Source organism: Coffea arabica, chromosome 1c (genome assembly GCF_036785885.1).
Source record: "Coffea arabica cultivar ET-39 chromosome 1c, Coffea Arabica ET-39 HiFi, whole genome shotgun sequence".
NCBI classification, from domain to species: domain Eukaryota; kingdom Viridiplantae; phylum Streptophyta; class Magnoliopsida; order Gentianales; family Rubiaceae; genus Coffea; species Coffea arabica.
Window position 1 is genome coordinate 57,491,164 of NC_092310.1, and position 13,208 is coordinate 57,504,371.

Consider the following 13,208-nt stretch of genomic DNA (forward strand, 5'->3'; position numbering starts at 1 on the left):
ATATTGGGCCCAAAGGAGTACAAAGTTTTGAGAATTAAATGAGGCTTAGCTTCCCAACGGGTGCAAAAGCACTTGTTTGGTCCGATAGTAGCTCAGTCTCCTCCGAATTCTTCTTGACTCATTTGAGCCCACCCCTTTCTCTTTAGTATAGAATCGGAGTAAGATTAGAATAGAAAAGCTATTGTATAAAGAGAGAGAGAGAGAATGAGGCTTAGCTTCCGTAAAAAAGGTAAATAGTAAAAGAGTGAAAAAAAATTAGAAAGTGTGATGGGCTCAACAATGATCTGGTAAACCGGGCCTTGCAACAGCTGGAAAAAGGTGCCAGTGTTTGGGCTTGGCTAGAAGGCTAAAGCAAAGAAAGCCCGACAGTATTTACAAGCCTTTCTCCCCGAGTCTCCAGTTGTCTTCCCTGCAAAAATCAACCGGGAAAAGCTTACAGAATGTACTTTTTTGTGCCCATCAGAACCGATCGGGAAGCAAAAGCACTCTGATATTCGGAGACCGTTGAGGGGAAGTCTATAGCCACATATAGCCAAATGGGACCAAAAATTTGTCAAGTGTGCGACGATGCACAATCAAAATACAAGTGCCCAAGGTGTCTGGTTCCCTACTGTTCTTTGGTCTGTTTCAAGAAGCACAAAGAAATTCCGTGTTCAAAGCCTGAATCTTCTTCTCAAGGTACGTCCCCTCGTGAGTGCAATTTTAACTCCATGTTTCTCCCGACCTCATTTGTAACTTAATGTTACCGTCATGATTGTACAGCACTAGGTTAACTGCCACGGCTACTAGCATTTGTAAACCCCAAAATCACAACTTTATGCTTCTTGCTAAAAATTACTCTTGGTAGACGTCATCTATGCTGTTTTGTGATTTGGGCTCTTTGTAGTTATCTTGTTATCAAGTATCTGGTTATAGCAGCTGGGAACACTTCTTCTTTTTTAATTTCCCCTTTCCAACCAGGTAGATTTATTCTTCAGACATTCGTTGAATTCTCTAGCATTACATCTACAGCTGCGAGCATGCCAAGAATTTAGGCGCTTTCGGCTGAAGTTTTTTTTTTTTTGAAGCAGTTCTTCCAGAATTGCACAAAGATTTATTTTTTCTTCAAACTATTTGATGCATCTGTAAATCCTTGTCTTGGTTGCTGTCTACAGGATATTAAATACTTTGTATTCAGTGTTAACTCTGTATTTTCTGCTAATGTGTTGCGGCGCTATTTTGATCTGTATTGGTTTTTAGAGAATTAAGACATGCAACTGAAAGTTGGTCTCTTCGGCCATATATTTGTGTACTCTGACGGGAAGGGTACTTCCAATTTTGTTATAACTTGTCTTATCCTAGTCAGTTTGACTCTGTTTCTGGTCGGATGTACACTTTAGTTGCTGAGAACGCTGAGGGATAGTCTGCTAATGTTGTGCATCTCCTTTCTATCAGCTCCCAAACGAGCTGTGCATCTTGGGAAACCCTATTATGTTCATGACCCAAGTGAATCGCTGCAACAGGTTCAACTGGAGTCCATAGGTATAATCTTTTATGTATTTTCAATAATTGCTTTGCTAATATCTGACTTCTAAGGCAACTGCTTGGTGTTAAAGCTAAAATGCCTAGCATTGATATCACAATATTTGGACCATCTCCTCCACTCCACTAGCCTCCAAACCCCCAACAGAGAGAGAGAGAGAGGCGCCCGCCGGAGGGGGGGGGGCTGTTTACTAGAACAGCAAGTAGGTGGAAGGGTTCCTGACTGGAATCTCTTTACTTTTAACTCGTAATAACCTATATATGTATATGTGGTATTACTCATTCGTTCACCTTAATTGCACTTAATCAGTATAAAGTTTACAGATTAACCACCACCTAGAATAACAGTTAATCATGATTTCTCAAATAGCCTGTATGTACGGGCTCCATTTCCTATCTGCAACTTGAGTAGAAGGAAAGAAAGATTGCATCTAGAAAGAAATAATTAGAGATTTGAAATTACTTTAGAAGCCTAAGGGGTAACATATTCAATTGTTTGTTAGTAAGCTTATTGCATTTGTTGATGGAACCACATCCCAAAATCACAATTTAATGGGCTAAAGGCATTATGCAACTTGATGGAATCGCAATCAGTAAGTTGTTTGCTTGTTGAGGTTTTGCACGCTGGTGTCATGTTTGCTTTAAAATACTCAACATTTACATTCATTAACTGATAATTGTGAAGCTGATCAGGAAAAAGACATTCAAAAGAAAAAATATTTTTTTTCTGTAAAATGAACTTCTTACTACTTAATAATGAATCTAATTTTAGGACAGTCAGCTGAACACTTCTCAGGCATGGGTGCGAGTACCTTGTACTGATTCTGTCTTGGAAGATAGGATCTTGCCTTAATAGATTCTTTGTGTTTTTGGTGCAATTTTTTCTGAATTTGAACACAGCTTGTTCGAGTGAAATTCGTGATATATTGAAGGATAAAGAGCTTCAAAAGCTGATACTCAATGTAGACGGTTCTGCAGAGGCTGAAAAAGTAAGTTGTTACTATCTGGAGTAAATTTCTGTCGGAATGAAATATCTTTAAGAGTCTTCTCAAGAATATGCTAATTGTTGGAATGTTGCACGCAAATGACTTTCACTTGTCATGTTTCTTTCTTTAAGGAGCTAGGCAAAGCAATGGAAGTGGATGCATTCCGCATTTTTACTGAGAAGGTATCAATTTTACGTTGACAGGAACTCTCTATTGGTTTGGTTTTGTTAAATAAGTGTGTGTTATAATTGAGATATCCAAGCTGATTGCTGAATTTGGTTGGATCATGTTTTTCTTTTGATTACAGATATTGTCTATAATTGGTCCTAAAGTCTAAGCACTGAGCCACAAGCAACAAAGTGTTTGCTCTTTCAATTGAAACGGTGGTAAACCTGCACTTGCATTCATGGCAGTGCCATAACAATTATTTTCTGATGATACATATAGTCTAGTAAATTTTGTATTGGATGCACTTACTACCTATGTCCCTCGTTTGACAGATTGTTGTACAAAAAACTCGCACGTATCGAAGGCTGATCTGTAAATGCCATTTTTGAACTCAACGACGGCCATTATTTGTATTGCATGCTAAAATCTTGACTTCTGTATTTTAGCCAATTCTGTAGATGTCATCTGTGAACTCATTCAACGGCCATAAATCGTGCTTGCCCATATAGTTTTCGCATTTGTATCCAATTTTACAGGGAGGAGGTGCACTTGTTAATCTGCTTCGGCTTCTGTGTTTCAGAGAATGAGAGATGCTTCCATTTAGTCCTTTTTTTCCTGAATCGGGAAACAGAACCATGCAGTTTTTCTGACCTGCGCCGTGCTGCATGAGAATCAACATCGTAGGTAGTAGTAGTACCTATATCAAATGTTAACAGTTTCTTCGACTAGTAAGCGCCTGAATGGCTTGATTGACGTTCCGGAATGACAGTAGTAGTGTTCATGGTGGTCTGGGGGTACCGACGAGTTACCTTCGATTTTTTCCCGCCCCAGACGTACAAATAATTACCACATAGCTTATGATCCTTGCAAGGGGTTAAATTCCACCTTGGGCGCACAAATAATTAACGCATAAAACCTAAACTTTAGGGAAGATTCTAAACTTTACAAGGTGTAGGCGTAAATTGCAAGGAAGGAATCGGAAGGCAATCAAGAAATTTTATCACGACATGGATGATTTCTCTGCCAATTCAGCCGAGTCTTGGGACTACTTTTCCAATCGTTCGAGCTTTGTCTTTTGTCAACTCCAATACTAGACTTTTCGTTGGTTAATTAAACCTAGTCCCAAATTGAACTCTAAAAGCCGGCGATCATTCGAGCTTTGTCAGTCGCCCCATCCAAGTAGTGAAGGTCACCATAGCAGGTGATTCTCTGTTGCAAGTAGTTTTTTTTTTTTGCATGCAATATCTTTTCTTTCTTTCATTATCACTTTTTATTAAACCACTTCCATTCGTGTTTAATTACGTGTGAAATCTGGCAGCGGTATTAGAACAATTCTTCGCAGAAGCAAAAACATGTTGGTATTTATTAGGAACAAGTGACAGCTCTATATAGCCGTCTACGGGTGCTTTTGATTAAGTCTAAACGAAACTCCACAGAGTATATAACTACTATTTACTCAGCTACACAACTCCGTCATCCACCTGAAAATGAGCTCCGGAAGGGAAATAAATCATCCAGAACAAAACAGCTATGAAGGATAGGCGATGAGCATGGATGTTCAAGGGAACAAGAGCGGGAGGCAACTAGAATTTATTCTCTCTCTTGCCATGGGTGGGAGCCTCAAACAACCTGGCGACCCAAAAAAAATTGAATTAGAAATTCCAGCTGATGCATCAAGATTTGTCACCCACATACAAACCCAATATTCCGCTGTGTGAAATGTGATTATCTATGGGTGTCCCTTTCTTGCTGTGGGATCACTCAATTTGCTAAAACTCAACCTTGAAGCATACCAGAAGCGAACATACATGTTAGCGGTAAGATATATAAAAGCAAAGTTGATTATGTGTTGATAATTACATTTTAGTAAATACTACAGCTCTCAAATCACATGGTGAGGCCGGCTTACAATCGAGCTCAACTGGGTCTCCTTTCCTCCATTAGGCTACAAAAATTTAGTTCTTGGACGGCTTACCCATCAATCCACCCCCGACTAACCTGCAGATCAACAAAATGCTCATCAATGAATCCTATTTTTAGAACCTTCAACATAATTTTGCTTAAGGTTCGAAGACCTTTCCTTTCCTTCCCAACATACTTAAGATAATACAGTACCATTAGCACAGCTAATATTTGGATGGATGTCTCTTTTATTGCGAAACTTGATTGGCATTGAAATACTTAGTGAGAAACCACCCAACAACATTTAAGTAACTGTCCTCATTTAATATGTGTGTGTGTGTCAATCAAAAAATCAGCCTACCAGATTGATGATTATCAAGATTCCCAACTTCTCTGCTACTATTCGGCTTGCTGGGCTGTACTACCACTTGATTCTGGAAAAAAATGAGAAAGGAATGCTTCAATACAACAGAGAGGCAGCACATACAAGCAGACTGCTTCATATAAGATGGGTAAAGAATCCACGATGTATGACAAGGTGGAATAGCATTATGAAACATGCATATTGGTGATAAAGTATTTCAGTAACTAACAATGTTGGTATAAAGACACAAATAAAGAAAGTGAAGTCATGATGGAATTGATATTGGAAGTTTTCATTACAGATGGCTGATTGACATAATACACAGCGCTCTCATATAAATATCACTTGCCTGTGGTAATGGTATTTGTGCTTGGTGGAGACCAATGAACTGCTGATAGGGATCAGCAAAATTTGGAACTCGTGGCTGATTTGGATTAGGCGTCACTAGTGAGTTCAGCATTGGATCCAGCTGATTGGAAGCTTGGATTCTGGAAGAGTCAGGAACTGGAACCGGTTGCATATGAAATGCTGGCATGGGAAATCTTGGCCCCATGTTTGCTGCTACAGCCGGGCTTGGCATTCCCGAACCGGGTATAAAAGATGGATATGGCATCACTGGACGGTTCATACCCAAATCCATGCCCATGCCCATGCCCATGCCCATGCCCATACCCATTGCTGGCATGTACTGCTGTACACTGGGATACATCATCGGGAGCATGCCACATCCCATTGACATAAACTACAGTAACAAGTGAAAATTGCATCAAGGATGACTTGCTTCAGATTATTGGTTTCATAAAAAAGAAATTTCATATGCTAAATTCATATTCAAGCACCAAAGGATGCAAGAAACTAACTGCACTACACTAAGTAGCGCAGCAATAAAAGAGAATGCAATGACATCCAAATTAATTTCCACCTGTACTTTTTGTGGCTCCTATGCCTGGAAAAGCGAATTGCAGTGGCTGTTAATGAATTGCATGGATTTTGCTTCGCCGGTCAGTTTTTAGATTAGCCTGGGTGTTATCTTCCATCAGTTGTGGAGATATGGAAATATGATGCTGTATCAGAGGGGCAGTTTCTACAGTCCTACACTTTGCAAACTGCTATCAAAGGGATAATATATGTGACCCATTCTTGGAAAGGTATTAGGAAGATTCGGACAAACTGGAGACTTAACACCTGTATGCGGCAAAATCTCATGAGATTTATTCTAAGTTTTGGAAGTAAGGGCTTATAGCTTGATACTTAGCTACTTTGTTCAATTTTTTATTATGGGATTCTATTCCCTCTATGCGTTACAGTGCATTTAAAACAAAGTTAAATTATTGCCTAAAAACGAAGATTAAGTCCCATCACTTCTATTTCTCGGCCAATATATTGTCCTATAATTAATGCATGAATTAGTCAATCAATAAAAGAAGCATCACTTCATGTAAGGATGGCATCAGCTGGTGCAATTTCAAATTCATACCATTTTAAATTTTTTCCCACCAAGAAGGATGCTTTCTCACACCAAACATTTGAAGATGAATGTGTGTGAAGACATGTTTATGCCCTTTTGCTATATGTAAACATAGTCTCCAAAAAGCTAAACCAATACAGGAAACATTTTTCAAGAATAACTTCAGTAGATTATGAATCCCAAGGTCAATTTACTACTGGTTAAGAAAGAAGAAAAGAAAAAAAAAAAAAAAACAGTTACGAGCAGTCTATAGTTCAGGACAGAGAAAAACAAATCCAGAAGATGGTGAAGGAAAAAATCTATTCAGTTCTGTGGCAATGTTTAAACAAATTTGTTCCAAAAGCTAAAAATAGCCATCAAAGTATAAATAAAGTACATTGGTGGCAACACCAGACTATAACATTCTGCTATTAGAATCTGGATCTCTAGAAGTCTTAGAATAGATGTACAATAGGAGGGGTAAAAAATAGGATACTAGGACTACCATTTGCTTCAATCAAGGAAAAGGAGATGCCTTTAGACGAGCAACCGAAGCGATCTTTAAGTAAAAGTATCTAATTCAGGATGTTGGAGAGAAATACTTGCTAGTATTGTTCTTAAAGTCATAATGGTAGAAAAAGAGGGTGTACCTGCACTTGCAGTTGTAGCGATTTCAAGTACTCAATCGCCTCATCCAGCATTGAAGCCTTGTCTGACTGCAACTTGCCAGAAAAAGGAAAGAGTTATGTCTGAGTGGAAAATAGCACGAGTGGCGTTTAGTACTGGTACCAATAGTCAAGAGCAAGGTGTAGACTCTAAAAGACCTTGTTGCAACGAGGTATGAGTTCTTGCAAGGCCCTCATCTTTTCATTTATCCTGTCTCGACGCCTCTGCAGAAATTTGTTTGCACAACGTGTTGTTAAAGAGGAAGGAACCACAAAACCCCTACAGCCATTAAGAAAATGAGCACGTACTCTTTCTGAGAGATTGTGAACCTCTGCAGCACGGGATCTCTTTGTAGATGTTGATCCACGGGCTTGCCTTTTTGCATCAGCTGACTCAAACTCGATATCCTGTGTTTTTTGTAGAGACAGATCTATTGTCGTTAAATGTAGGGAAAATTAAAAAAAAAAAAAAAAAAGAAGTTCATTCGACTCGACGTGCCAAATCATCACAATATAATTGACTCGCTTCATAAAGAGTAGTGCTACTGCTACCGTCTTGAGATTTAAACATCTACTGTACATAATAAGGCTTCCAACTTGGCCGACAAAAAATAATTAGCACATCTCCGATCACTCTTACAAATAGTCTAATAATTATGACATGAGCAAGTACAGCATATTTTTACACCCGCAGGAATAAGTAGACAAAATCCCCATTTCCGCCGAAATTGGGGGAAAAAAAAAAAACACGAATCGTGGACAATGACGTAAACATCATCAAGTGAAACACACAGAAATGAAAAGAGACAACAAGACGGCGGCAGTGACGATAGTAGTATATGGTTTTTGAAAAATGAAAATTCAAGAACCGTTTTTTTATCCAGATCCTGAAAATACGAGGGTGACTGGCGAAACCCCCTGGTCCTGGGTGCGGGTGGTGTGGCTTGGCAAATGCACAGAAACAAAGTGCAAAGTCCCGTGATTTCTTCCGCCCTCTGAAAATGAAAAACTCTCAACAGTCTTCCAACCCTCTCTTCCCCTGCTGGCTGCTCCACTATTTCACTAATCCGCCCACCAGTTCCCTCGCCCTATCATCACTCAGCCGTACGCTGATTATACAATTTGTGGCGTTGAGCGTGCACACGTGGCATGTTGGACACCGCGCTTGTTCTCCACGTGCCACGTGCACGGCCAAGCCCATGACGTGGCAACCAGACTTTGGCAAATATTTTTAGATCCCACCCAGCCCCAGAAAAAGAGGGAGAACCATAAAATACATATATATACTCGGCGCTTTTATTTAGATTAGATATTTTAGTACAGGGGTGGGTTGCTGCTCTCGCGCTAGCCGACGTAAAACATATGAAAACAAACCAAAAAACATAAAACACCCTCTCCTCCCGTGTTTTCATATCTGCTACTCGTACTAAAGAATTGGACTTATTCGGTGGTGAAAAGGTGAAAAATAAAATAAAACTAAAATAATAATTTGGCGGTTAATTTGAAAAAAAAAAAAAGAAAGGGGGTCAAAGTGAAAAAAATTATTCTCACCTCACTAGGACAATCCGTCTCCTCCGTTTCTCTTCCTTTACGCTTCCGGTCCTCCACACCGGACGGGCTCGGTTTATGAATTGAAGTCGGCGGCCGGTGATGCGGCTCCGCGGTTGCACTGACGCTACCCCCGGAGGCCCCGGGGGACGACGTGACGGTGAGTTCACAGGCCGTGGTCGCCAAGTCCCTAGCTGCAGCGGAGGTAGCCGCAGCTGCAGTGCAGCTCACGGCTCCGCATCTTACATCCCCTTCAGGAACCCTCGATTCCGGCACCGTTGTTTGCGTCTCATTGGAGTCCACCACCGTCAATTCCCTCGTGTATCCGGACTCGTTCCTGGATTTGGGCAGTCTGGAGAAGTGCATGAAGTTTTGAAGCCTAGGAGCAGCTGCCTCTATTGGGTAGGTGCCTTTCGAAGGAGGAGGTACCGGGGGTCGAGGAGGAATAACGGCTGGCGGCGGGCGGATCTCCACGATAGTTGTGCGGAGTTCTCTGGGAGGAACGGAGGGAGTTGGCGTCATGGTGGTGGTGGTGGAAGCTGAAGGCGGCGGAGGATAGAGGAGATCGGAGTAGAGGTCGCGGTCGAAGGAGGAGTCGTCGAGAGGATAGTGAAGCCAAGAGGCCATCTCGTCTTCTTGCATGAAGAGCTGCTGCGGCGGCGGCGCCGCCGATAGGTTGTCATTTTCTAGTATGGATGGGATCTCTCTAGAAGCACCGGATTGGTGTAGTTGATCAGGCTCTCCGCCCCGGTTGGGAGATTTCTTGAATGATCTTTGATTCTGGCTTTGGAAGACCACCTGCCCGTTCTGCCATAGCAGCTCCATGATCTCTTCTTCACCTCTATTTATAATTGACATGACGTCCATAATTTAAAATAAAACCGGAGAAAAAAAATAAAAAACCAAAACTTCAATTGAAGCTCTTGGTCTTGGAGTAGACACAAGCAAAAGCATAAAAATAAAGAAATTGGAGTTTTGGGAAGAAAACTCAAATCTTAATTACATTGCTGGCTTCTTGGGTCTGGCAGTGGTACTGGCATTAATTGAAGAAGAAGTAGGGATTCCATAATCGTCATCCATTTCAAAATCCGGAACGCAATGATTCATGATTGATTAATCCCTCCCTCCCTGTAGCTCTAGCTCTAGCTAGGCTGCGACCTACTCTAGAATCCCTAGTAGTAGCATATACTACTGCTATTGCTGCATCAGAGGCTACTCTTCACCTGTCTCCACATATATCATCATCATCAAGAAGCCGCTGCACATATATGATATATACTCCCTGTAATTAAGCTGGAGGAGAGTAGAAGCTTGATAAGTCGGTGAGACAACAGTTCGTCTGGTTTGCTTTGCAAGTCTTTTTATTTTAATTTTTCCCCTCTAGGATGTGGTACAAGTTAGAAGAGGGAAAAAGGGGTCGGGGTTTTCCCCGGGGGGGGGGGGGGGGGGTGGGGGTGTGTCTTATAGAAACAGCTAGCAGCAGATAGGATGAGGGATGGGGGAGGTGGGAGGAGAATGATTGATTACAATAATATTTGCTTGTATCAGGACCAGTTAATACTACTACTAATATGATCCAGCTTTAGTGTTATCGATCTAGGAGTATATATTTTGGTTTTGGGTGGGGGTCGAAGATAAGGTGCAGAGAGCACAAGAGGGAGGAGCTTCTCTCTGTCCGTCTCCGTTTCTTTTCTTCTATAGTTCTATTTTTGTGTGTTTGTCCTACTGATTGACTGCTCTCTCTCTCTCTCTCTTTTCTTCCGAATAATGCGAAGATAAAGGACGCGACCTGATTTTGACGGTTTTTGTATCGCATACTGTGTCAAGTGTGTCACTACTCACTACTGGCTCGCATTTCGCCTTTTTCCACCATCACCACCACCACCACCACCACCATTTGGCATTTGATTTCCTCCTTGAGCTCCAAACGAAGTTATAAATTAAAAAAAAAAAAAAAAAAAACCCTCAGCTTGTTAGTGTAGCCCCTGAGATCAAGTCTCAAAACCGAAATTGAGGGTTGAAACTCAAGTGCCGTAAAATATTAAAAAAAAAAAAGATGATACTGTAGCCTGGGACCTCGTCAATGGATGGATTCTAGGATAATAATTGAGCCCATTAATGGATTGTGGAAATCCGGATTATGTACGCTAGCTAGTATCTATTAAGTCGCCATCCCACCTTTTGAAGGGCTTGTGTAGTATATGTACTGCGTACAATTTCAACGAGGGCTTGTGTTGTATATGTACCATACACAATTACAACTACAAGCCCTGCAAAAGGTGGGATCCAAAAAAGTAATATAACAACCGTTTTTTGTAATTTAATGTATGTGAAATACAAAAAAAAAAAAAAAAATTTGATTAAAAATATATTTGCAACGTAAGTAAACATTTTTTCTGTGTTTTGTTTTGACAAATGAAGTTGGACCAGCGACAGAACTTACTTATCCTGACACATTTGGTTCAAGATGCGGGAATCTCATTTTGTTAGCCCCAACAAGAAGCATGAACTACTTAAGATAGTGCGCTTTTGGTACTTCAACCCAAAAAAAGGACTTTTTGCATGGGGGGAGAGATTCTATTGTTTAATGGCTTGACCATTCTCCTTGCGAATGAATGATGCATTGTTTAATGTAGAATCCGACAATTAACGATAAACCGTCTCCGTAACTAAAGTTAGTTGGCGACTGCATCCACAATTTATTATTTGATGATGATGATGATGAAGAGACTCATCTTCCTAAGGAATCATACGCGTGGATAGACGGCCGTGGGATTTTCAGCCCTTTTTTTTTTTAAGATTTGCGAAATGGTTTTCCAACCGCGTGTGTTTGGATATGAGATTGTTTAAAGTATTATTTGGAATAATTACTATAACATTTTTTGTGATATGATGTATGTGAGATAAAAAGATAATTGAAAAGATAAAAAGATGTGTTGAAAATTATATTCATAATGTAAGTAAATAAATTTTGACCATTATTTGGCTATCCAAACACACTCGACGATAATAATATAATGTGTAAGGCGGCCAGCATCTGTCAACTTCATTTGGTAGTGGTATCAAAGGAATTTGTGCTTCCATTTCAGCCCCAAAAAAAATTTGTTTTTTTTTTGAAAAAAGAAAGAAAGAATAAGAGGAGGAGAAGAAGAAGACGCATTGGAGGTAGGGATGTACACGAGCCATTTGCGAGTAGCTCGATCAATAGCTTGACTTGAACTCGATTTGACCGAGTTCGAGTTGAGTCTCGAGCTACTCGATTGTTATTCGAATCGAGTTTCGAACTAATATTTTGAGACTCGTGGCTTATCGAGCTACTCGTCGAACGGGAATGTATTTAAATTATATATATATATATATTATAATTATAAAATGACCGTTATGGATATAATTTATATTGAATTTACAATATACTATTCTTTATAATAAAATTCCATAAGAGCAGAAGTATACATTTTTCGACTCGAGTCAATAAGCTTGATTAGACTCGACTTGATAAGACTTGCCTAAAGGTCGAGTCTCAAGCTTCAAGGGAGTTCCTCGAGTCTTGACAGACTCGAGTATCGATTTTTTGAATTCGATCGAACTCGAGACTAGGTACATATGAGTCGAGTCGAACTCGAGTATAGCGATTCTCGGTTACATCCCTAATTGGAGGGCATCCGTGGATGATGAGGCAGAAGTATAAAAAACGTGGTCCGAACCGAAGCATCTAAGCCAAACAGCGATGGATAAGATATGATTGATCATTGAAGCTTAAGCGTGGTAAGCTGGAATGCGGTCAAGAGTAACCAAGTACAGGTATTTCCTAGTAATACTTTACTGGAATGAGAGTGACGCGTTGGAGGCTTTAAGTAGGTGCCCATTTTTTGAGTTGAGATAATGACAGAGTGATAAATTGTCACGCTCGAGGCTGTTTTCTCTCCAAGGTTCCCAATTAAACTGAGCACCAATCATTTTGTGATGAGGTTTTATGATGAGGTTTTGCGTGGACGTTCCTCCCCATTATATATATATATATATATATATATAGAAGGTATATATATATATAGAAGGCTTTGTGTGGACTTTGCTGTATTTTTCTTCTTTTCGGGCAAGTTGGATGCGAAACTCGTTACAAGTAGGAAGGAGGCCCTTGTTTATTTGATCCACTTGCATGCGTTATCCTGACTTTCGCACGTCCCGGCCGCCCACAAAAGCGCCCCATTTTCAATGACGTCATCTATCCTATGTAAGTTCGGACAAAGTTTTATGTCGGTAAGCAGCCATTACTCCCCAGCAGTAGTTGGTTCAGATTAATTAACAGAAAAGTCAGCTACACGTAGACACAAGAGAATAATGCTGCTGACTGAAATTCACTAAACATATTAAGCGAAATCAAGCGAAACACCACTTTTTATACATCCACCCAGTTGAAAAAAAAAATCAATTATTGAGCAAGATGCTTGGTAGTTTTTTCGATTGGCATAATTTTTTTTAAAAATTTACTGGTCACCCCCCAAATTTTTTTATATACGTGAGCAAATTTTTTTGAAGGACATCCCCTTGTCCACGTGATTGATTTGATATGACGCAACAATAATTTTCAACTAATTGTACAATCTAAA

General features: G+C 40.2%; 2 protein-coding genes across 4 annotated transcripts; one reads left to right on the forward strand and one right to left on the reverse strand.

Annotated features, from left to right (window-relative positions):
* Positions 1–378: 378 nt before the first annotated feature.
* On the forward strand, positions 379–3,070 carry LOC113714177 (uncharacterized). Its single transcript, XM_027237974.2, has 5 exons — positions 379–678; positions 1,435–1,521; positions 2,422–2,510; positions 2,639–2,689; positions 2,815–3,070. Exons 1-5 carry the CDS (start codon positions 537–539, stop codon positions 2,842–2,844), a joined length of 399 nt encoding a protein of 132 aa, XP_027093775.1. The 5' UTR covers positions 379–536; the 3' UTR covers positions 2,845–3,070.
* A 946-nt stretch (positions 3,071–4,016) lies between these two features.
* LOC113696134 (transcription factor PIF1-like) lies at positions 4,017–10,435 on the reverse strand. Of its 3 annotated transcripts, XR_011841360.1 has the most exons (9): positions 9,605–10,419; positions 8,605–9,442; positions 7,363–7,461; positions 7,213–7,278; positions 7,039–7,104; positions 5,291–5,683; positions 4,939–5,011; positions 4,536–4,673; positions 4,017–4,304 (listed from the first exon to the last, which is right to left on the reverse strand). XR_011841360.1 is itself a non-coding variant. In XM_072081657.1 (8 exons), the coding sequence occupies exons 1-8, from the start codon at positions 9,706–9,708 to the stop codon at positions 4,669–4,671; spliced, it is 1,644 nt and encodes a 547-aa protein (XP_071937758.1). In that variant the 5' UTR covers positions 9,709–10,420; the 3' UTR covers positions 4,466–4,668. The 3 variants fall into 3 exon arrangements, 2 of the variants coding, with proteins under 2 accessions (XP_071937758.1, XP_071937755.1); XM_072081657.1 differs by lacking the exon at positions 4,017–4,304 and having other exon boundaries at positions 4,466–4,673; positions 9,605–10,420; XM_072081654.1 differs by lacking the exon at positions 4,017–4,304 and having other exon boundaries at positions 4,607–5,011; positions 9,605–10,435.
* Between the last annotated feature and the right edge of the window lie 2,773 nt (positions 10,436–13,208).

Bases quoted from the DNA above. Each gene is read 5' to 3' on its own strand.
- LOC113714177 (XM_027237974.2), top strand. From the start codon at position 537: ATGGGACCAAAAATTTGTCAAGTGTGCGACGATGCACAATCAAAATAC. The intron at 679-1,434 runs GTACGTCCCCTC...CCTTTCTATCAG, and splicing joins GCCTGAATCTTCTTCTCAAG to CTCCCAAACGAGCTGTGCAT. The intron at 1,522-2,421 runs GTATAATCTTTT...ATTTGAACACAG, and splicing joins GGTTCAACTGGAGTCCATAG to CTTGTTCGAGTGAAATTCGT.
- LOC113696134 (XM_072081654.1), bottom strand. From the start codon at position 9,708: ATGAATCATTGCGTTCCGGATTTTGAAATGGATGACGATTATGGAATC. The intron at 7,462-8,604 runs GTGAGAATAATT...CAAAAAACACAG, and splicing joins AGACGGATTGTCCTAGTGAG to GATATCGAGTTTGAGTCAGC. The intron at 7,105-7,212 runs GTCTTTTAGAGT...GGCAAGTTGCAG, and splicing joins TCATACCTCGTTGCAACAAG to TCAGACAAGGCTTCAATGCT.